Below are 23191 nucleotides of genomic sequence, written 5' to 3' on the forward strand. Positions count from 1 at the left end.
GCAATGAAGTGCGTTCGAAGCTTCGAACGTCATCGGTCACGTGACACTGGTGTTTTGATACAAGCTCCGACACAGTGTTTTGAATCACTCCGCTTCAGGAAGAGTGACACAAGCTCCAAAGCCTCAGTATCATTTGCCCATCACTATTGTCCTTGTGTGTAATGCCGCCTGTGCTTATTGCCTGCATGTGTACTGAACCTCATTGCCTCTGATCTGCTTTTTTGTTCACAGTTTGTCTGTCCAGTTCTGACAATACAATCTGAGCCCCACCATGGACCCTGCAGATCAAGAGCCTGTTCATGAAGCCCTGAGGAATCACGGCCAGTGGCTTCGCCTGCACGAGGAACAAGTGCCTTCTCTGAAACTGGAAGTAGCCGAGTCCAACAGGCAGGTAACGGCATTTTCCCCTGTTGTCCACCCAGTTAAGCCATCCAACAGTTGCCCTCCAGCAGGGGAAAGTCACCATGCCCCCAGTTCTCCAGTTTAAAGAGATTCTCTGAGTTGGGGGAATTTAGGCCATTTATCACCCAGTGTGAACTTCACAGTTTCAAGCAACAGCCCTCCCCTCCGATCAAAGTAAAATAGCCTATGTTATCTCCTTCATGTCAGGTCAAGTCACGGCTTGGGCCAGCGCGGAGTGGAACCGCCAAACCACACCAGGAGGAGGTCTGAGGAGCCTATGCAAATTGCAGACGTGACAAGGGCCGATGTATCTACTTGGCCACTTCCTGGAGAGCTGCCCTATACGCTGCAGCGGACCAACTCGTCAGGTGGTGCCTGAGCATCAAGCCATGTACATTGGAGCAGCACTCAAAGCTGTGATCACCATCGGCCTTCTTCATCGCCTGCGGGGGCTGGGTCCTTCTTTGTGGGGAAGAAGGACAAGTCTTGTCACCCATGCAGTGACTTCTGTGGACTTAATGACATTACCATTAAGCCCTCCTTCCCCCACTCATTTTCTCCGGCTTTGAGCTCCTACAGCGGGCCAAGGTTTTCGCTAAACCCGACCTACGCAATGCTTATCATCTGGTCTATATCAGGGAGGGTGAATGATTGGAAGACAGCCTCTAACATATTTGGTTTTGCCCATCTCAGACCCGTGCGTCTCTCCCCTTTTGTAAAAAAAACCTGATTCATTCTTTTATTATTCTATTTCAACTTATAGTTGGAAAAAATTTCAAAATAAAAAGTATTATGAAAAAACTCTTAAATAAATGAAGTTCATGGTTCTAATTTGATCAAGTTCTTTTATTCCTCAAAATCACTGTAAAAAAACCCATGTATCCAATCCAATCCAAGTAGTAATATCAGTAAAAAAAAAACAAAAAAAAAAACATGAACACAAAACAGTATAAAGGGGAAGCGTAACTGACAGGGGCATCAGTATCCTCAGACCTGTTACACCCTTGACCCTTCCTGACCCCAAATGGCAGTTCCTGGTGGAAGTGGATGCCTCCGACTTGGAGGCAGGAACAGTACTCTCTCAACAGTTGGAGAAGGATGACAAACTCCACCCCTATGCCTTCTTATCTCACAGGTTTTCCCAACCTGAGAGGAACCACGATGAAGGGGACCGCAAGCTGCTGGCCTTGGAAGAATGGAGGCATTGGTTGGAGGGGGCGGAACAGCCATTTTTGGTTTGGACTGACCATAAGAACATCAAATACATCAGGACAGCCCAAAGGCTGAACACTCGTCAAGCCAAGTGGGCCCTTTTCATCTCCGGATTTAATTTTACCATCTCCTATCACCCTGGCTCCAAAAATTTAAAGCCTGATTCCTTGTCTAGACTGAAGGAGAATCTTCCCCAGACAGTCCGAGACCGTACTCCTTAAGACTTGTGTTGTGGTTTGTGTCACCTGGGAGATAGAGGAACAGGTTAAGAGAGCCAATCAAAGGATTCTGGTTCCCCCTGAGGTACCACATAACAGGTTGTTTTTCACCCCTGACCTTTGGGGCTCTGTGATTACTTGAGCTCATTCTTCGCTGCTCTGTTGTCACCATGGTTCCTGTGGAACTTTATCCCGGGTCCGTGAGAGATTTTGGTGGCCAGGAATGATGTCAATGAGTATGTGTCGGCATCACATATGAACAGAGTAAGAGCAAGAATGCCCCCAGTACTGGGCTCCTCCGACCCCTCCCTGTGCCACAGCAGTTTGTGGCTCAATTCTGGAGGGCGTTCTGCCAGCTCATGGGTGCCACTATCAGTCTGACCTCAGGCTACCACTATCAGACCAACGGGCAGATGGAGCAGTTAAATCAGGAGGTGGAGAATGGACTCCACTGCCTCGCTTCCTGGAACCCTACCTCTTGGTGTAAGTTCGTCATGTGGGTGGAATATGCCAACAACACACTACCCTGCACCTCCGTGGACATGTCCCTGTTCCAGTGTGTGTTTGGGTATCAGCCACCTCTGTTTCCAGCTCTGGAGAAAGAGGTCAGGAAGAGGTCATAGTCTTCACCGCCCAGAAACTGTTGGCTGTTTGCGGTCGTGGAAGGGGGTTCCAGTACCTCATAGAATGGGAGGGTCATGGACCTGAGAGGAGGTCCTGGGTCTCCTTCCGGATCATTATGGACCCGAACCTCATTAAAGACTTCCACCATAACGACCCTCACAATCCTGGGTTGTCAGGGGCTGGCCATGGAGGCGGGTACTGTCAGGTCCTAGACCTTTGTGTGTTTGTCACTTCCTGTTTCAGTTTGTAGTCTTGTGCTGTTGTGTTATTTGTTTTGCTTCCTGTTTCCTCCCTCCTTGGCAAAGAAGCATTGATTGTTCTTGACCGTTGGTCTCCACCCTACTGCCATTCACCTGTGTCCCGTTCCCCAGTGTATATATACTGAGTATATCTTTCCCCATGTCTTCTTCAGATTGTCTGCATCCTTTGCGAGTAGCTTTCCAACGTTATTTTCCTCATGTGTTTTTCTTCAGTGTTCCAACCAGTTTTTTGTCCTCCTTACCTAGTGTCTTTGTACCTCTGCCCGTATTTACGATCTCCTGGTTTTGACCCTTGCCTGTTTTTTGACTCCTAATCCTGCAATCCTGCGTTGTGTTTTTGTCGTGCCGCCTGAGCTTATTGCCAGCATGTGTACTGAACCTGGACTGTCAATAAGCCACCTCTTGCTACTCATTGCCTCTGATCTGCTTTGTGGGTCACAGTTTGTCTGTCCGGTCCTGACAAGCGTCTTATTTTGGCTTTGCGGATCTTCAGGACTTTGCCATAAGTAAAAACTGCACTCACCATTTTTCCATTAGCTTGGGTTACCTACAAGTCTATCCTAGGGTGTTCCTCCTCCTCACCCCATCCCCTCATCCCCTTATGATTCATCAGGGTTTTCATAGCTTGTTTTGAGCTCTCCCTCACAGGCATTGAACAGAAACTACCCTGGTCAATGCTATTCAAGGTAGTCGTCCGGCCTGTGTTAATTAATGTTTCCTGTGCACCAGATGCATTTGCTGATGTGAACCCCAACTTGCAAAAAAGAGCTCTCAGAAGGGATAGGAAAACGAAGCATTGATTGTTCAGTGCAGTGCAGTGTGTAGAAGTACAGTGCAGGAGGCATCATGATTTAAGGCTACTTTGCTGCCTTGAAGCCTTTATCCAGGGAATAGACAATTTTCTATTTTGAATTCGGCCATCTTGTTTTTGTGTTGCATTAGACAAGCTCCCACATACATATACAAATTTGCACATATTTTGTAGGTTAGACATAATGCAAAATAATCATCTTTAACTATAGATCCTATTATGTTAAATGTTGGACAAATAACAATATTGCCAAAATCTATTTGGTCGAATTATATCTTTCAACTTTTATTTACAGTCAGTGTAGTTGTATTGATTAAGTGAATTAATCGTTAACGTTCAAGGCTTAAAGTCATCTTTGAGGTTAACTCAAAATTGGCATCTTTTTACTGTTGATGGTTTCCCAGAGGGTAACTTATTTGTCTTAGAATCATTATTTGATATATTTTTTTACATTTATCACTGATTGAATTAAAACAGCCTATGCTCACTGAAGTCATTCAATGCACCGACTTGAAATAATCGCGTCTGTTCCAATTCTTTAGTTATTATTGTTACATTTGGAGCAACATTAAATTTCTGCAGATCATTCAAACGTAGCATAAGAAAAACAAGAACTGTGTGACATGTGAAATCCTGTATCAACAGCTCAACAGCCCTGCTGTTACCTGTTGTCCTATGCTCCTGTAGTGTAGAAATACTGGTTGACACATTGAACTGGGTCGGTGCTGAGTTGGGCCCAAGCCCTGGGCTCAGAACCTTGGACATGGGAGACGGCAGAGAGCCTTTCAATTGGGAGGGTAAAGAAGTGGTAAGTGTAGTTGGTACTTTCAAGGTATTTAAGCTGCCAGGGTTAGTCTCCAGAGTCTGTTCTCTTTTCACTGTGTTCCTCTTCACACAGAGGCCACCCTCTGTGCAGCCTTGAGCAGCCGGACATGCAACTGAGAACAGGGAACAGGGCTGTCAGACACTGAACTGTAAAACATTCTGTAGATTTCACACATTTGGGAGTATATCAACTTTGTGTATCACCACAGGTACATAAACTGATATATGATTGCCATTTCTGTCCATGACCTATCAGATATTCATAAAACAATATTGTGGCAAGTGTTGACAAGATACTAAGAAATGTTTATGGGAACATTTAAGGTGATTAAACAAAAACTCTGGGGGAAAATGCAACCAAGGCAGTTTTAATGTCTAAGAGGAAGGGTGCATTAGTTGCTCAGTTCCAAGCCTGCCAACTAGACGTCTATGGGAGCCAAAAAGCTCAATGATAATTGTTGCTCTCTTGTAGGTTATAACGTTTTTTATGAATTTAATTTAAAGCAAAACTTTAACTTTGAGAGTTTTGAATGAGGTGGTGTGATATTAGAGTGCAGTGGTGAAATTTAATTCCGGTACTTCTCCCCAAAGTGAATGCCATATCACACCACCTCATTCAAAACTCTCAACGTATCGTCATGTTTTCATTATTTATCCCATATCAAATTTCATGAATCACTGGATGATTTAAATGCCCAGGTTCACATAACCTGTCAGCACAGTGATGTTTTTGTGTCAATCCAAGTATTCCAACTTCGATTTTTTAAGATTTGCATGTCTTAGTTTAATAACATATTTCCTGATAAATTAACAGAAACAGAAAGAGTCACAAAGAATCAACTCTAAGACAATCTAAAAACCGGCAGCATATTCAAGGAAAATTTCAGACCAGGGATCTGGCTCCAGAGCTTTTACGTGGGCTCATTTAGCAGCCACTTTTATCCAAAGTGACTTACAAGTGAGGGACATCACTATAGGAGTACCTTTACCTGTTCCCAAGTGGGACCCTCTCAGAGAAACATGGTCAGGGGCCTCCTCCAGGGTCATTGAGCGAATCACAGTCTCACAAACAAACTGAGTCCCGCTGATGTCATCCTCTCCCTCCTCCTGAGCTGGGACTCCACCACCCTCAGTTTCAGACACTGACCCATGGGAGGCTTCTGAAGACCAGTAACAAGAGGACAAATGTGCTGAGGCACGGGCCAAAGACCTCTTTTGATTATTACTTTCTTGAAGCTTTCTGAACATAGAAACTCATGATAGTGACGACTAGCAAACCTTTGATGCACAGGTGTAATCACAGATTAAACAATTCCTTAATTGTAGGCTTTTGAGTGTTGACTGATTGTGTCATTCTCTAACATTTCTGATGATTTTATTACTTTAGATACTAATGTCTTTTATACATTATATGGGCTATGGCCATTTCTAAACTTTGGTTCTTTATTTGAGCATCACATTAGAATATTTCTTTCTCTTTTACAATACTGCATCTATAAAAAGAAATAACAGAACCTCCATTACCCATGATAGTATTGATAACTTCTGTCTCTTCTTGGATCAGACCTAAAGAGGGACTGCTCTTCTGCTGCAAGTGGCCATCTTGAGAAGGGGGGGTTGTGCAGTGAGTCATTTCTGAATGGAGGAAAAGAGTTGATTTATTGAACTCTAGTCAGTTTTGTTTGTTAGTCAGTGCACATAAGTGGAGCATTCTATTGTCCCATGGTCTGCTCTCCACACACTGCTGAAATGTCAGACTGCACTGTCCGTACGAAGTATCAGTATCAGAATCAGTTCTTTAACACATCGCAGCAATAGATGTATGTTAACGTGACATGAGTATCTCAGTTATGATCACATTTTTTGGATAATCTGTTTTGTGTTTGGACATACAGGTTTACCTCTGGGTTTTCAATCTCCACTTCACCTCTGACTGGAGAGAATCCCCAAGGTAACTTACACTGAACTCCTAACTTGTTTTTCAAGAGGATCAGATCAAAACCTGTCAATAGAAAAACCAATCAGATAAAGAGAAATGATTCCTATGGGGTCCTGAAAAAGAAAAATGCGTTTACAATGCAGTTACAAATAACAACAAGCAGTGCACATTCACATCTTGAAATACTGAATGTTTGCACTCTGGTTGTAAAACTACAAGTGCAACTTAACCATTATCTTCATTAAAACGCTGCATACTGACCCAGCCAAGAATGCACAGGAAGTGTTTTTAACACAACTAAGCATGTTGCAAGTAGAATAGATAACAAAACAAAAGTATATTATCAAGGAGCACAGCAGATACAGGTGCAATTTTATCCCCCTTCCCTTTGAATTGCAGGTGGTACGCAAGACACAGGTGCATGACTTTGGACATGGGATGCAGTTTTTACCATATAGTTACTATACAGTATTATGACGTATCCCCCCTCCGACCACCATCACCCCAGTATTCATAGTTAAATGCTCTAGAGTTCTTTATAAGTGTAATGTCAACTGCAATCCCATCCACAGAAAACAGAAGTTTCAGTCAGCAGTTATTCTTCCAGTCAAGGATCAATTCATGTTTTGAGAAAAATAAATGCTAGAAGAACACTTTCAAAAACAGTACAAGAAAGAAAAGCCCAAAAATGCAGACACATCACATCAGTGAATGTGAGTGTCCAAGGTGAACAAACAATCTGAATTAATGAAATTCCTAAGTAGTAAAGTTCCAGCGCCCTTCACAACCATTGCCTCAGGTATAGCCAAAGCTCCATGCTGTCCTCCATCCCTTCTGATTTCCATCTCTGTATTTCAAAAACAGACATCGTATGATACAACTTACTATCTATTGTATCTGTCTTTGTGGCATTCAGTTCTCACCAGGATTAACTTCTCCCAAGCCAAGCAAACTGAAGCAGACAATTCGCAGATACAGCGACTCATCTTCTCCTGATGTCCACTGCATTAAGAGATAATTACATGTGAAGCAGTAGCTTAGCTTTGCTCCTAAGACCACCATGCCCAGGTACCTCTTTCTTTTGTCACAAAAAGATCCAGGGTACTAGCAAAGACACAATCTACACATGTAAAAAGATGCTGCAGATATTTTACCAGCCTGTGGTGGGAAGTATATTGTTCTATGCAGCAGTCTGTTGGCAGTATAAAACAAAAGGATGCAAGGTGTCTGGACAAACTGGTGAAATACTCAAACTGTCCACAACAGTAAACGGTGAATCCATCTATGAAGCTGCACAGAAAGATACAGAAAATCATTAAGTTCCACTGCCAAGAGATTTACAACTCCTTATCTATTAGAAGAGAAGTTAACAAACAGCATCATTTCCCTCCAGGGAATAATAAATTATTTCTGATTCTGATTCTGATGAAAAACCATACACATATTCATTGATTATTAAGGAATGTATATAAATACCTTAATTTTTAGTCATAATATATTTTCTGAAATCTTTGAGTTTTGTTGGTGTGTGTCCTGATTGATTATGTATTTTGATTAATTCTTTCAAAATATTAAAGGCTGGGTATTGTTTTTTCATAGTTGTTTTTCATAATTTACTATGCAAGCATCAAGTAATGTGACTAATGATGAATATGTGCAATGTGTGCTGCATGTCTCCATCCTTAAAGTGGAATCCGGGAAAATCCTGATATTCAGCATCAAACCTGTCCTAATCTCCATTTTGGAAATACCCATATTGACCTTCAATCTAGATTGAAGGTCATATCTGGGTGGGATTGGATTACTTCAAATCTAAATTTTCACATAATCTATTTTGAAACACACAATTTAGAGATTTAATCAGGTTCTCTGTATTATCTGAGTTGGAGGAATGTTCAAAAGATCAGATGAGTCTGAGCTCAAAACTGAGGGGAAGATAGGGTGACCAATCCATTTTGAAACTATGTCCCAACATAAAACTGTTTAAAACAATATATAAATAATATGTTCTCATGGAATTCAGGGAGGAATTGGGGGTGTGATAGCCAAGAATTGTAATGGGAGGAGGTTACTGATGATTTGATTCTCTACCGATTTATGTTTATTATTATTTATTTATTGATGTCAATTGTAAGTTGGTCCCTTTCTCTCTACTTTGTTTTGTTATTGTTTGGTCCTTTTTTCTTTGTCTTTTATATAAGTAAAGACGTATGTAGAGGAGTATACATCTCATAAATGATGGTCATTATTATTATTGATATTATTATTAGTAGTAGTAATATTAGTAAGAGTAGCAGCATGATTAGAGAAATGGGATAGGTAGATAACTTAATGCAGGGAGAGGGGGTGGGACTTGATAAGTTTTAACTTGTTCCCACTCCTTTTTCAATATGTATAACTTAAAAAAAATCCATTGTCTGTTGCTTCTTCTGTTTCTTGTTTGTTTTTTTCTTTCTTTGCTCCTTGCTCAAAATAAACTTTTTTAATTCAGATCAATTCAATTCAACTCCAGGAGTCTCATGGCTAGACTCAAGGCTTGGATGATTTTTCATTCTTACAAAAATTGTGTGCCATAAGTTTTGATTTGATATCACAAATTTTATTATTTTTTGAAGAGCTTAAACCACATAACAAACAAACATTGGAGACATTGAAAAAATGTCACACTCCTGCCTCTTCTACAGGTCTCCCTCACATACACGTAGCATACCCCCTTAACCATTCAATTTTAATCCAACACAGACCTTAGAACAGAAAGCAAAAGCATTCTGGTGTTTTCGTCATAAAGACACTTTGTCTAACTTCCTGGTGGAGTGAAGTCCTCTAAGGATTTGGCGATGCAGAGGCTATTTGTTGCTCCTTTGTTCTTACAAGCTGTTCTTAAGTACCTCTGCTGTGACTCAAGAAGAGGAGAGGTCCAACAGGAAAAAGGATAGAAGGCGGGGCAACAGCTGAGTTTTGAATTTTGTCTGTGGACCAAATATGTGCAAATACATGGTCTCCACCATCCTGAATGGACTGGAGAGCACAATACAGCTACATGTGAACATTTAGTGGTGAAAGACAATCTTTATACAACTGAGATGGATCATTGAAAAGCCATGTTTTCCCTTTAGTAATGAAAGAGATAAATATACACAGTGATTTAGATAGGATAGGTGCAGAAGTGCAGGCCAATTCAAGTTTGTAGTCGATAGGTTGCAACATATCCATTTGCAGGTCATACAGTGGAATGAGTGGAGCCAGCATCCAAAGACAATGAATTTAGGGTTAATCGTTACAGGACTGTGGGATTTACCTTTTATTGGGCAAAACTGGCAGTTTGTGCTTGTAAACTTCACAGTCTGCTTTATTAAAGCATGCTTTAGTTAGTAACTGAGAAAGTTGAATATGTTCAAACCAAGACAAGCTTCAAAACTGAGATACTCATGTCCATGTAACACACTCACCAACCACCAGAAACTGCAATCCAATAAATCTCTTACCAGCAGGGATTTTGCTGGGGACACTCTCCAACTCTTGGACAATATTGATATCCAGTAGTTCAAAAGACAGAAGATCCTGACAGGCAAACAGAAGACAACATTTTTTTTAGAGCTCATGGGATCATGGGAAAGTAGGAGGCAGTTTTTTGGGGGGTTGACCATCCCAACTTAAAAAAATGCAGCAAATCTGTATATCTGGTTTAAAAACTATTGTTATTTATGAAGAGCCAATAAAAAATGTCTTGTTATAGTTTCTCAATTTGATGATGTAATCTAGCTCATACCTTAGACTGAATGTCATGCTTCAGGACTGTTGGTGAAACAAAATGTTATTTGTGCTTTATGATGCTATTTATCACCATGTCTCGCAGCCTCAGTTTTTGCAATGACTTCCATACCTAATGTGTACACTTCACAAAAAACACTTTAAAATCATGTTTTAAATCATACATTAAATAGTACAAGCACATTTTTAGCTCCACACATTGTTTTTCAATTTTATGTAATCTATCGTAGTCCACTCCTGGTTTTCCTCTCTACCTACCTATCATCATACTAACCTGTACTAACCTCCCAGCTGACTGTAATCACCCAGCCTCCTCATAATCAGCTCCTCCACACTCACTCTCTGCCAGAATGCATTACTCTCAAGGAGCCTCATTTATAAATGTTGTGTACACACAAAACAGGACCTAAAACTACCGTATGTCACTTCTACGCAAAGGATGCGCTCAATAAAAAACAGACTTGACGGAAAATGTGCGCACCACTAAGAAAACTCTGACCCATGTACAGGGTCTGACACGTATGCACAGTTTGGAAGAAAAGGGGAATTGGCGAAACAGATGGTGCAGTGGTTAACTGAAGTCAGAATGAAGAAATGAAGAGTGGGAAGAACAATTATGTTTTTATTATTGCCCTTCACACATTTAATTTCAACCTGTATCATGTGTTAGAGCCATGTCATCAGAATGATTTAATTCAACAGCATTATTTTGCATTGGACTGAGTAATTGTTTCGGAAACATCTCAGACTCTAACAAAAAATTCTAAATCAAAATCCCTTCTCTATATTTAATCACCACCGTCTCTTCATCATATTGTTCACTCCTGGAGCACAGGAGGACTGTGCTGCATCTGCCTAACATGCAAATAACAATATGTTTTCCTGTGATACTGTGAACACTTAATCAAAAGCCAATGAAATTTTAAGTGTGGAAAACAAAGCCATTAACAATCATTATACTTTCCTGTTCTCAGTTCGTCAGCTCTACTTGATGCTTTTCATAACAAACCAGGCATAAAAAAAAGGGTCATGTTCACACACTTCAAACTGAAGAATATTTTTCATGGTGGGGGTTAGCACAAACTAATTAACTAATTATTAGTCTGATGATTATAAACCTATAGATGCAGCGGTGAGCCCTGTGTGTAATGCTGCACCATGGCACTGCTGACACTGCTGGAGGACTATGCCAATGGCAGGATTATGAGGGAGAAGGTATTCAGGGATCATAACGACTTGGCCGTTTTAGATTCCCTAGAGCTATGCTCGTGGATCTACACTCACCGGCCACTTTATTAGGTACACCTGTCCAACTGCTTGTTAACACTTAATTTCTAATCAGCCAATCACATGGCGGCAACTCAGTGCATTTAGGCATGTAGATATGGTCAAGACAATCTCCTGCAGTTCAAACCGAGCATCAGTATGGGGAAGAAGGGTGATTTGAGTGACTTTGAACGTGGCATGGTTGTTGGTGCCAGAAGGGCTGGTCTGAGTATTTCAGAAACTGCTGATCTACTGGGATTTTCATGCACAACCATCTTTAGGGTTTACAGAGAATGGTCCGAAAAAGAAAAAATATCCAGTGAGCGGCAGTTCTGTGGGCGGAAATGCCTTGTTGATGCCAGAGGTCAGAGGAGAATGGCCAGACTGGTTCGAGCTGATAGAAAGGCAACAGTGACTCAAATAACCACCCGTTACAACCAAGGTAGGCAGAAGAGCATCTCTGAACGCACAGTACGTCGAACTTTGAGGCAGATGGGCTACAGCAGCAGAAGACCACACCGGGTGCCACTCCTTTCAGCTAAGAACAGGAAACTGAGGCTACAATTTGCACAAGCTCATGGAAATTGGACAATAGAAGATTGGAAAAACGTTGCCTGATCTGATGAGTCTCGATTTCTTCTGCGACATTCGGATGGTAGGGTCAGAATTTGGCGTCAACAACATGAAAGCATGGATCCATCCTGCCTTGTATCAACGGTTCAGGCTGGTGGTGGTGGTGTAATGGTGTGGGGAATATTTTCTTGGCACCAATTGAGCATCGTTGCAACGCCACAGCCTACCTGAGTATTGTTGCTGACCATGTCCATCCCTTTATGACCACAATGTACCCAACTTCTGATGGCTACTTTCAGCAGGATAATGTGCCACGTCATAAAGCTGGAATCATCTCAGACTGGTTTCTTGAACATGACAATGAGTTCACTGTACTCAAATGGCCTCCACAGTCACCAGATCTCAATCCAATAGAGCATCTTTGGGATGTGGTGGAACGGGAGATTCGCATCATGGATGTGCAGCCGACAAATCTGCAGCAACTGTGTGATGCCATCATTTCAATATGGACCAAACTCTCTGAGGAATGCTTCCAGCACCTTGTTGAATCTATGCCACGAAGAATTGAGGCAGTTCTGAAGGCAAAAAGGGGTCCAACCCGTTACTAGCATGGTGTACCTAATAAAGTGGCCGGTGAGTGTATGTGCTGACTGTGTCGAGCATTAGAGAGGGCTACACCCTGAAACCATGCCATCCCGTTGCAGACACAGATCCTCATCCTGTTTTTAAATGAGTAAAGCGCAGGGGAACCAGTCTGCAATGGGGTCTGCTATTTCAACCACTGCAATTCTCATTTGCCTCAACTCCTTCAGGTTGTTGATTGCTTGTATTGTCTCCCTTCGTAGCTGCAGGTCTATTGACGAGCACCCGACCGCTCGCAGGCGTACCAGAATGAAGCCGATTATGGACACAATTTTTGTGTGCATCGGTGTCAGGTTAGGAGCACTGGGTCCATCCCCTGTTGCAATCATCAGGAGCACTGCACTGCTTTGCTTCCTTTCGTTTTTGATTCCGCTGCTGTGACCTCCAAAGACGATGTTTTTTCGCGCCTCCACCTCCCCGATAAGCATCTCCACTTCCGCCTCAGAAACATTTATTTTTTCACTTTTTCTTCATGTATCCACCATCAGTTCCAACGAGACATAACACTTGTGTATATATATATATATATATATATATATATATATATATATATATATATATGCAGGCTACATTCATGAGGTGCTTTGCATTGACCATTTATTGTTAAAAATTGGTGTGTACAGTGCGTGACATGATGCCAATGCAACTGTGCACATTTGTAGTCAGTCTGTGATTTATTTCGGAAAGTTTGCGGTGTGCGTATGCAGGGTTTTATAAATCTGAATATTTTCTGGTGTACACAAACTTTGCCTTTTGAATGTAATTCACTTTTAGTAACGATCCTACCCACAGTTTTATAAATAAGGCCCCAGCACTTTTTTCTGGACAGACCTCCTGGTACCTGACCTGCCTTCTGCCCCTGACCACGTCGCCTTGTCACTGCCCCGATAACCTAACCTGCTGTCTGTCTCTGGACTTTGCATCTGCCTTCTCACTGTCTGCCTGCTGCCTGCCTGGACTCCCTCTCCAGAGACTCCTGTCCCATTCAGATGTTGGACTGTGCTTGCCAACCAGGCATCCTAATTGTCGTCTGTTTGGATTAGACACTTATAGTAGACTTATATATAGTAGACATAACTATAGTAGACACTTATAGACTTATAGTAGACATGTTTTGTTAGTTCAAGAGTTCACTGGAAAAGCGTTTCTTTATCAAACAGAATATTTTGGTGGAACAGGTTACAAATTACAAGAGCAGTGAGCCTGGTCCAACTGCTACAGTACCTCACATAGACATTGACAAAGTAGTGTGTGCCCTTGGCTGAAGTTCCCCCATTCTGGCCCAAGCTACCAATCTGAGTGAGAATTTAGACATTTCAATCCTATGTTTAATATACCAGGCATTACATCATATTCACAAAGAGAGCTAAATTCTGCAATAACTGTGTTGGCAAAAAGTGTATGTTACATGCATTTTAAAAGAATGCTATGGTTTTGTGGACCCACAGCTTCATGCATTTTAGTTGTGTTTTAGTTTATGAAAATAACTTAGTAATTAATATATTACTTTTGAACAAGCACAAAAAACATTATCTATGATAATTTTCATTTATATTTGAAATCTAATCTTAATTAATCATTCAATACATAGGTATTTACAGCTCTTACATGATGTAAAATAGTACTCTTGGATTGGATCTGTTCCGTATTGGAATCACTATGGGCAAGGAAAAGTCGAACTGGTAGTTCCATTAAAAAAACATTAGGGTTAGGGTTACCCTATGTTCACATATAAGGCAGAGTGATGGCGAATACCATTACCTGTGCTGTAAGCAGGTCCACAGAAGGAATATAGTATTCTTCTTGGTCCACTGACTGCAAAGTTTGTTCCCTGGAGCCTACACAGGCTTTTCTGTCCTTTGCCAGTGGGTTCTTACCCTGAAGACATATCACTTCAGTCAGATACATACCCAATATCTACAGTCTCTATGTGTACGTTTTAGCTGATTTGCCTAGATGTAAATGTTTGTAAAATTTCTGGCACTGTAATTTTTTACTGCTTTTGTTCATCTACCAATTTCACTTACCTGTGGGGTGACACAGGGTGACATCAGTATCCCATCAGCCATCATGGGCGCTGGGGCCAGAGGGTCAACCACAATGCTGCACCACACCCTTGGTCCAAACTGTTCTCCAGCGTGAGCCAGTCGCCAATGGGAGGTGTAAGAGCCCTCTAGGGCAGGAGCACACAGTGCTATACTCACTATACCAACCTGAATACACAGAAAAAAATGTGTACATCATAAAGAAGTTACAAAGCAGAACAATCTCACAGTATAAATGTTAGAGTAGACTGTGTTGCGCTAATCTTATCTTTGTGATTAATTTCCAAAAATCAAGCTCTAGTTGGACAAGACAAAAATTGCAGCATGCATTTTTAAGATAATGAAAATGAAAACTTCCCTCATGTTGCCTTCTCACCTGTCCTGGCTGAAGAAAGGGAACAGACACCTCTCTCCAACGGACCCCAGATCCGACCGCCAAGTTTCCCCACATGAATTTCAACTTAAGGAATCAAACAAAGCATAATATAAGCATATCATCGCTGCGCGCAATTAAAACGTACCCAAATCACGGCTAATCTTTTCTGTTTATCACTGCATTATGTCAAATGCTTTTGATAATCTTGCCTTGCATTGTCATTTTTATTCTCATATTTGATGTTTTATTTTATTTTTTTTTATTGATGCATCATGGGATATCTTGCATGGGTTAGTGACCATCATTTTATCGTAAAACATTTCGGACACCACTAGAAAATGACGAGCTCACCATATAGTGCGCTAATTAGGGATTAGGGAGCAGTTTTGGACACAGCCATAGTTTTGTCACCCAAGATTTGCATAAAATAGAAAGCTTTTCTATTTTTCTCCCTGCCCACCGAGCGATGTGTGGCCCACTTGCTTCCACATTGTCACTTGTTGCCAACTATCATTGAAAATGAGCGGTAGCTTGTCGCCATGTCTCTTTATTTTTGTCACCCATGCGACCAAGGCCCAGTCCCAATACACCCCCTACCCCTACTTTTTAGTCCTACCCCTATATTTTGTGCATTCCCGCGAGGGTAGGGTGTCAAAATTTCTTTTGTCACGTAGCGGTAGGGGTTGTCAATCTAGCCCTTCAGATTTAGGGTTTTCCAATGCTGACTTCCCGAGGTAGGGCCAGTCCACAATCCCCAGAGAGCAAGAGGATGTGGAAAAGTCGGAGAAAAAACCCACAAAAAATTCACAAGAGACAACAGATGTCAATGGTGTACTCTTCTCCATGTACCTCTTGGTTTATTTATCAACCAAAGCATGAAGCATGACGTTTTTTTGTTGTTGTTGGTTTTTTTTTTTTATTGACAAAATTTACATTGACAGACAGAGTATAAACAGGGTGAGGGCGTTACATACAAAAATAAAATCATGCCGATTGAAATTTACATGAACCATAGCCTCCATGTTGCTGCTGGGACGACGCGGTCACTTACGTGCCGGAACGTAAACTACGCAGTGACGTAGCAAGTGGTGTCCCAATTACTAGGGAAGATTACAAAGCCCTACCCCTTGTGGCTTCCTTTCGAGGGTGAAGTGGGTGAGGGCTGGTGGTAGTGAGTAAGGGCTAGTGGTAGTGATTAGGGTGTGGGATTGGGCCTAAGTCTCCCCTTTTTCGATCACCTAACCAGCCAGAGACTTTCCAGAAATCGTCACGCAGTGGGAGCGTTACGTGTCGATTTCCAGAGAGACATCACCGCCAGAAGATTGCCTGAACTGAAGCCGTTTATGTCTACACCAGCCATCGGCGTAACTGGTAGACGGCTGAAAAGTAAGGCAAAGACATTTCTTTCTCACTGCTGCATATCAGTTGGCGTGGCATCAATCATAGGACACACTACCTCAAACATTCACTCTCAAAAGTCATTGCTAATCATATCACTATGAAGTTATAAACTTGGTCGTGTATTTATTACTACATTTTGTTGAATAAATGAACATTTATTCTTATGGAACTTGCAGTCTAAATTTGCTAAAAACTGGTTTAACCACGGTTATCTAAAAGAACTCCTTTTAAATTGCATGACATTTATGTTTCTTGTTTTTCATTAAAAGTGGCGCTCCTTTTATTAACTATTATTACTAAATTTATCGAGGTCTATTATCACTACATGGTTGAAGATGAATGAATGAATAGATATGTTTATGGCTCAAAGCTTTCATGTTTGAGGCTCTTCTTCTTCTTTAAGATATTCCTTTGTGGCTCAATCAAGTCAAATTAAAATATAACTGAATTCATTCAATAGCAGTTATCCACAAGATCAACTCAATACACTGAAGCTCCAAAGAGAATGATACGTTTTTATACGTGTACCCATCAGAAATTGCAGACAACTACTGTTGCCTTTACCTTAGTATCAGCATTCCAGCTGATAGTTCCAGTGTTCCTCATCTTCCAGTACTTAATAAACTTGGTCCCAGGACGCAGTCGGGTTCCATCGGGAAGGTTCTCATCCAGAAATGTAGCTGTCATAGCTGGTACCACCAGGGGACAGGGGCGTTTTGGACGCCTGGGCATGACATAAAATTCATTTGTTTTGCATCCAACTTAAATTGTGTTTTGATTTTTTTTGTGTATGTATTTTGAGTGTGCTTTAACTTTTGCTGTGATGATTTAAAATATTTTGATTTTATTTTTTACCAGAATTGTAATTTATCTTTTCAAGTTTCCCTAGCTATTTCAGACTCTTTTCACACACACCTTTGGTGGCTCTAAAAGTACAGCCTGACCTGTAACTGCCTGTGATTTGAATCATCTGCCTATAACATTTTATTCATTTACTGATTTAGAATGGACATTTTTTTTCTTCAATATGCTTTTAGCAACCTACTCTGGGCTGCTGTGTTGCGTGGCCCGAGGCTGCAAAAGAACTGGGGAAGAGCTTCCATCTCTGTGGGACGAGCTCCACTGTATGCCCCGCCTTTCCATTCTCAGCTGTTTGCGTATTTCTTTGACCTCAGCCTTCAGCAAGCGTTTTTCAGCTTTCAGACGCTGTTTCTCTGCTTTCCGGAAACTGCGATCCCCTCGTCTGTAGAACCTGGAGGGGAAGAAATATTCTTATTGTGCATAAATTAGGGTAGAAATGTGAAATAGGAGCCACACAGCCCCTAAAACCATTATAGTTAGTATGGGATTTGAAGCTCATAAATGTGGAAATTTGACTCATGTACATTCACTTCAATAGGAAGAAAATACCGGAGGACTCCAATGTAAAAAGATAAATCAAGAGCTTTCCTTAACAGCAAAAGCACTACAATCTGAGAACTGTGTGGCTTCTCATACTGTATGTGACTTTACATATTCTTAATCAATTTATAATTCAAGAAATCTTTTTTTTTTTTACATTTTATTATTGTTTTTTTTTTTTATATATATATCTTTTTTATGTTATTTTATTTCATTTTGGGCTTCTCCAGTACATTAAAGAAAGCCATCACTCAGTATATCATATCAAATATTAAATAATTAATTCTAAGCCCTTTGTGGTGTCGTACTTGCTGTGGTCAGGAGCAGGTGATCCATGTTCTGGAATAGACAGAGGGGTTCTAGCTCTCACCAGGTTGTGACTGGGGTCATGAGAGAAACTACAGGGTTCACACAGAGTACAGGAGGTGCACACACTGATGAGAAACAGAGACGAAGGGAAGAAGGAAAGAATAAAAAGATATAGGGAGGATGGAGAAATAGAGAATAGAGAAATAGAGAAAGTAACAATAGAGAAAGGGAGACAACACTTTAGTTAATCCAAATAAATAGTGCCCATTCATTTTCACGCTTCACAAACAGAATTCATTTTTAGTAAATTCCCTCAAAATAAAAGTAAATTTGGGTTTCCCAATGCAATCCTATCATTGTTTGACTTTGCCTTTGACACCTTTTCAGAATAAAACCTAAGCAAAACAAGACTTCAGCAATACTACACATACAGCACGTCACTATCGATTGGTGTAAATGTTAAAGGAACAAGTCATCATTTTGGGGAAATGCATTCTTTTCTACTTTTCTTCCTGTAAAGACAGAGTTTATTTTGAACATTTGTCTTAAATTCCCAGTGATACCACTGAAAATATGCTGCTACCTACCAAGCTATTTTGAAATTTTTACCATCATTGATCCAGAGCTTCTAGGATTGTCATTGTCCAATGTAGAGAACAGTGAGGTCAAAGATAAATCAGGAATTTTGGAGAACACATTAGTCAAGCTTAAAATCTGCAAACTAAATAAATTGCAAATGAGCAGGAATCTATAGTAGTAGTAATAGTTTTTTCTGACCAGCATCCCCTATTAAAATTTTAGTAATTATATTATTCTATCTAATTGTCTTATTACATGCCAGTAGTTGCTCCGCCATCAAGCATTGTAACTATAGATCAACTCAGCCGGAGCTTCCAATTTACCCCTCGTAAAAATAGTATTACCTCCAATTGCACTACCTAGGATTAATTTTTGCAATATCACCTAATACACTTGAGTACTTTATTTTCCTTTTTAATAGGAGCATACACATCACATTTTTTTAAACATTAGCTGGAATGAGCTTAAGAAATCTGGCATTATGACTAAGACATAATAAGACATGAACGATAGCGTGCAATCAGCCACTTAACTCCTCTCAAATCAGATCCAGTGAAATTAAAGACCATGAATTTTCACAGCCTTTATGGCCTTAAAAGATGGAGACACACATCTGGACTGGACATCAGACTGATAACCTTTTCACTTCTGGAAAGTGTTTATTTCCAAACTGAGAAGGACCCATTCCAAACCACCAAGAAATGTTTATGTCATTGCATGATGCTTCAGTTGTTTCAATTTAGCATTTAAAAAAAAATGTAAGTGAAAGAAATAACTACTTCACAAAAGGTGCCTGAGCAAAGACTTGAACATGCACAATCAAACAGAACCTTGTTCTGATTTATGTTTGTGTTTTTAAATTTTGTATTCAAATTAACATTGGTTAATTCACTTAATGATGATTTCTTTCTGTCTTGCATAATGCTATTCCTGATATTCTTTGGTGATATTACAGGGGATAAAATCTAGGCCTATTTCTGGAAACCTAGATGGGCTTTACAGTCCGATATATTACTTATATCATTGGTGTTTCTACACAATCTATAAAGAATATCTAAATGATTCTTGTCATTATTTGGGATGTCTGTGTATATTTCCCTCCCTCTCCCTTTTTTCCAACCCAACCAGTCAAGGCGCATGGCCACTCCACCCTTAGCCTGGTTATGCCCGAGGTTTCTGCCTCTTAAAGAAAGTTTTTCCTTGCCATTGTTGCCAAGTGCTTACTCATGGGGGGATCTGTTGGGTCTCTTTAAATAATTTTATAAAGAGTTTGGTCTAAACCTACTCTATATGTAAAGTGCCTTGATGTAACTTTGTTATGATTTGGCGCTATATAAATAAATCAGATTTGATTTGATTTAGACAGCACACAGGACCATGTCCTGATGAGACACAGGAGGAGCATGGCCAGGAAGCACCCCACAAGTCCCAGCCCCGCTAAGTGCCGACAGTACTTGAACCAGGCAGAGTTGTCCAACAGCAGATTAAGTGGATCCAAAAAGAAACCCTTCGCAATGAACTGCAGAACCATGGAGATACGGCAACTTCTGAAGGAGCTGAAAAATTAACAAGAAAGACAGGCACTTGCTGAGAGATATCCTTAGCAAGACGCTTATGGCCCTTCACAGAGCTGAGTGGCATAGGAGACGGGGAAGGGAGAGGGCCAGAGAACGGACGCAGTTCATTTAGGACCCCTTTGGCTTTACCAAGAAGCTACTTGGTGATAAGCGGTCACCTAAAAATGCTGGGCAGCAGAAGTCAACACCTATCTGCATAACACCTTTCATGATCCTGACTGACAGCAGGAGCTCCCATGACACCCCATCAGCTGAGTTAAACCTAAGGGAGCCAAGCTGGAAAGACATCCATGATGTCATCTGAGCAGTAAGATCAGCCTCTGCTCAAGGACCCAACAAGATTCCATATAGTGTACACAAACGCTGTCAGAGACTTCTCAACCACCTATGGAAGGTCCTCACAGTGTTCTGGAGAAAAGTTAGAGTTGCTGATCAGTGGATATGTGCTGAGGGTATCTGGATCCCCCAAGAGGAAAACTAAAAAGCCATGGGCAATTTAAAACCATTTCGCTGCTCAACGTGGAAGGCAAGATATTTTTCAGCATCTTGTCACAGCTTACAACTATATCGATACCTTAGTGCACAAAGGTGGGATATCTGGAATGCCCATCTTCCTGGAGCACACAGGGACAGTCACCCAGTTCCCGAGAAAGGCTAAGGAGGGAAGAGGAAACCTGGAAGTACTGTGGTTGCATCTGGCCAACACCTACAGTTCCATGCCTCACAGGCTGATGGAAGAGACCCTCCAGAGACACCATTTTCCCAGCAAGGTAACAAATGTCATCCTGGGATACAACAACAGTTTAACCTATTGTCTAAAATGTACTTGACACTGTCTCCAAAAGATCTAACAATTCTCCGTTCTTAACCTTTTGGATAAAAATCTGTTCCAACACATTTAAAAGGACACCAAATAGCAACCTACAATTAATACAATTAATACAAGATTCTACATAGAATACATACGCAGAGTTCAAATTTTTCTGGATGCCAGAGCATGCCGCATAAATTAAGCACAGAGATGATCACGCGGGGACCCCTCCTCCCCCTTCTCTTTCTATCCACTCCTGAGCCTCAGCAGAGTAAGACTGTTTCAACATAGCATGGCACCAGGAGCATTCATATTGCCTGCCCCAGCAGGACAGGTTTTGTTTTTTGTTTTTTTTTTAAAAGAAAAAGGGCAAATTTGTGGACAAATTCTGATTTGCTATCTCTAGAGAGCTCAACCACACACTGTTGGAGCAGCCAGTCAAAAGCCTGGGGAAATTGTTTGACCTAAGAGTGATAAAGCTGCCATCCAGGATACCTGCTTCTGTACAAGATTCCAATGTCGTACGAAGAGGTCCTGGAAAAGAAAATCAGTAGTTTCTTGCAAAGATGGCTTGGCAGATGACCCTAGTTGGCACCAGATGAGCAGGCCTTAGTTATTTTCCAAGTTCCCAATGTTTGCAAGGCCCCTGGGAAGGCGAGCCAAGAACTCCTGCTGGAAGAGGTGCGCTCACAGATGGAGGAAGCACGGGTCAACAGGGCGGTGAGGCTTGCTTAACAAGGAGCCTGAACAAGGTCGGAGAAAGTGGTTTCAGGTTTCTGGTCCAGGCTATGTATGACACCACACCTCGCCAACCTCCACACATGAGATAGTGCCGAGGTGCTGTCTGTCTTCAGTGTCTAACAGATGGGAGGGGAAACCTGCAACTGGTTGATGATCACTACCAGTGCCATCACAACAAGGTGTTTAAGGTGGTTGCTGAGGTGCTCAGCACAGCAGTAAAATCCACCTGGGGAAGAGTTCAACCAGCTTCCTCATACCTGGCAAGAAACCCCCCGCCATGACAGGTGAGAATACTGCTGCTCAGCTCTGCAGCTGAGAGTGGACCTCAGCAAACAGCTGAAATTTCCAGAGCACGTCACCCCACAACACTCTGTCCTGGCCTGGTCATCTACTTGGATTCCACCAAGAATGTCATCTTGTGGGAACTCACTGTGCCTTGGGAGGAACACACTGAGGAAGCCCATGACAGGAAGATGAGTAAATACCAAGGACTTGTGGAGTAGTGCCAGAACCGTGGTTGGCAGGCACATTGCCAAGCTATCAAAGAGGACTGCCGGCAGCTCCCTCTGCAGAGCTTTCACATCGGAGCCATAAAAAGGGGAGCCACATAGTCCATCACCAAAGCCACAGAGAGGTGGCACACAGAGCCATAAGGTGGCTTAGGATAAAGAGAGAAGACTCTGTGCTTGTTGCCGCTAGGATGCAAGCAGGGAATAGATCACTCCTGCTGGGTCAACTGGAGGAGGGGCTATGATGTTGAAAGACCCAAAACCCCCAAAGAGTCCAGGAACATCATTGAGGATGCATCGCAGTGCATCATAGTGATGTATCTTAAAACCTATAGTAATTGATTTAAATAATATAATATATAATAACATACATTATTTTACATTGTGTAGTTATTATTATTAAAATACATTTTTACAAAAAAAGGCTTCCTTTCCACTATAGGCCTTCCTCTGTAGTTGAGTAAATAAAAGGCTCTGGACACTATTAGAGGAAATACATTTTTTTCAAGTCAGACATATAAGCTTGTATTGGGCTTCATTGATGGTATCTGAACAATGACGATATTCTGACTGTTAGCTAATTCACTGACTCAAAGAGTCTTGAAATTAGCTCGTGAGCTGTCAACAACCATACCTGCACTGGTAGCCTCCTCCTGTTGTCTGTCCCCTGCAGGAAGAGCAGGGAGGAGTGGAGGAGGATGGAGCTCCAGGCAGGGTTGAGGACACTTCGGGGACCTGCTGGGCCTCTGTACCCCTTATCGCCTCCCCTGTAATTCCCACTGCTCCTGCTCCTCCTCCTCCTCCTCCTCCTCCTAGTGGCTTGTGGATGCAGCACTGTCCAGAGAACTCCCTGCAGATCTTCTCCACTGCTTCACGAACCACCTGGTCCTTAAACTGTG

The 23191-nt window shown here is 41.5% G+C and overlaps 1 protein-coding gene across 2 annotated transcripts in view; it reads right to left on the reverse strand.

The window, feature by feature from the left end:
* nbr1b (NBR1 autophagy cargo receptor b) overlaps positions 1 to 23191 on the reverse strand; it is a 64190-nt gene that overhangs the window by 13472 nt on the left and 27527 nt on the right. For both annotated transcript variants that reach the window (XM_029508080.1, XM_029508081.1), the window contains exons 7-17: positions 22927 to 23186; positions 18075 to 18200; positions 17411 to 17617; positions 16930 to 17089; positions 14965 to 15048; positions 14571 to 14756; positions 14305 to 14421; positions 9777 to 9852; positions 5877 to 5987; positions 5342 to 5512; positions 4193 to 4465 (exon numbers count right to left, since the gene is read on the reverse strand). In XM_029508080.1, coding sequence (XP_029363940.1) covers positions 4193 to 4465; positions 5342 to 5512; positions 5877 to 5987; positions 9777 to 9852; positions 14305 to 14421; positions 14571 to 14756; positions 14965 to 15048; positions 16930 to 17089; positions 17411 to 17617; positions 18075 to 18200; positions 22927 to 23186 — 1771 coding nt within the window. The remainder of the gene's footprint in view (positions 1 to 4192; positions 4466 to 5341; positions 5513 to 5876; positions 5988 to 9776; positions 9853 to 14304; positions 14422 to 14570; positions 14757 to 14964; positions 15049 to 16929; positions 17090 to 17410; positions 17618 to 18074; positions 18201 to 22926; positions 23187 to 23191) is intronic.

The sequence above is a fragment of the Echeneis naucrates genome, chromosome 8 (genome assembly GCF_900963305.1).
Source record: "Echeneis naucrates chromosome 8, fEcheNa1.1, whole genome shotgun sequence".
In the NCBI taxonomy this organism is placed as follows: Eukaryota; Metazoa; Chordata; class Actinopteri; order Carangiformes; family Echeneidae; genus Echeneis; species Echeneis naucrates.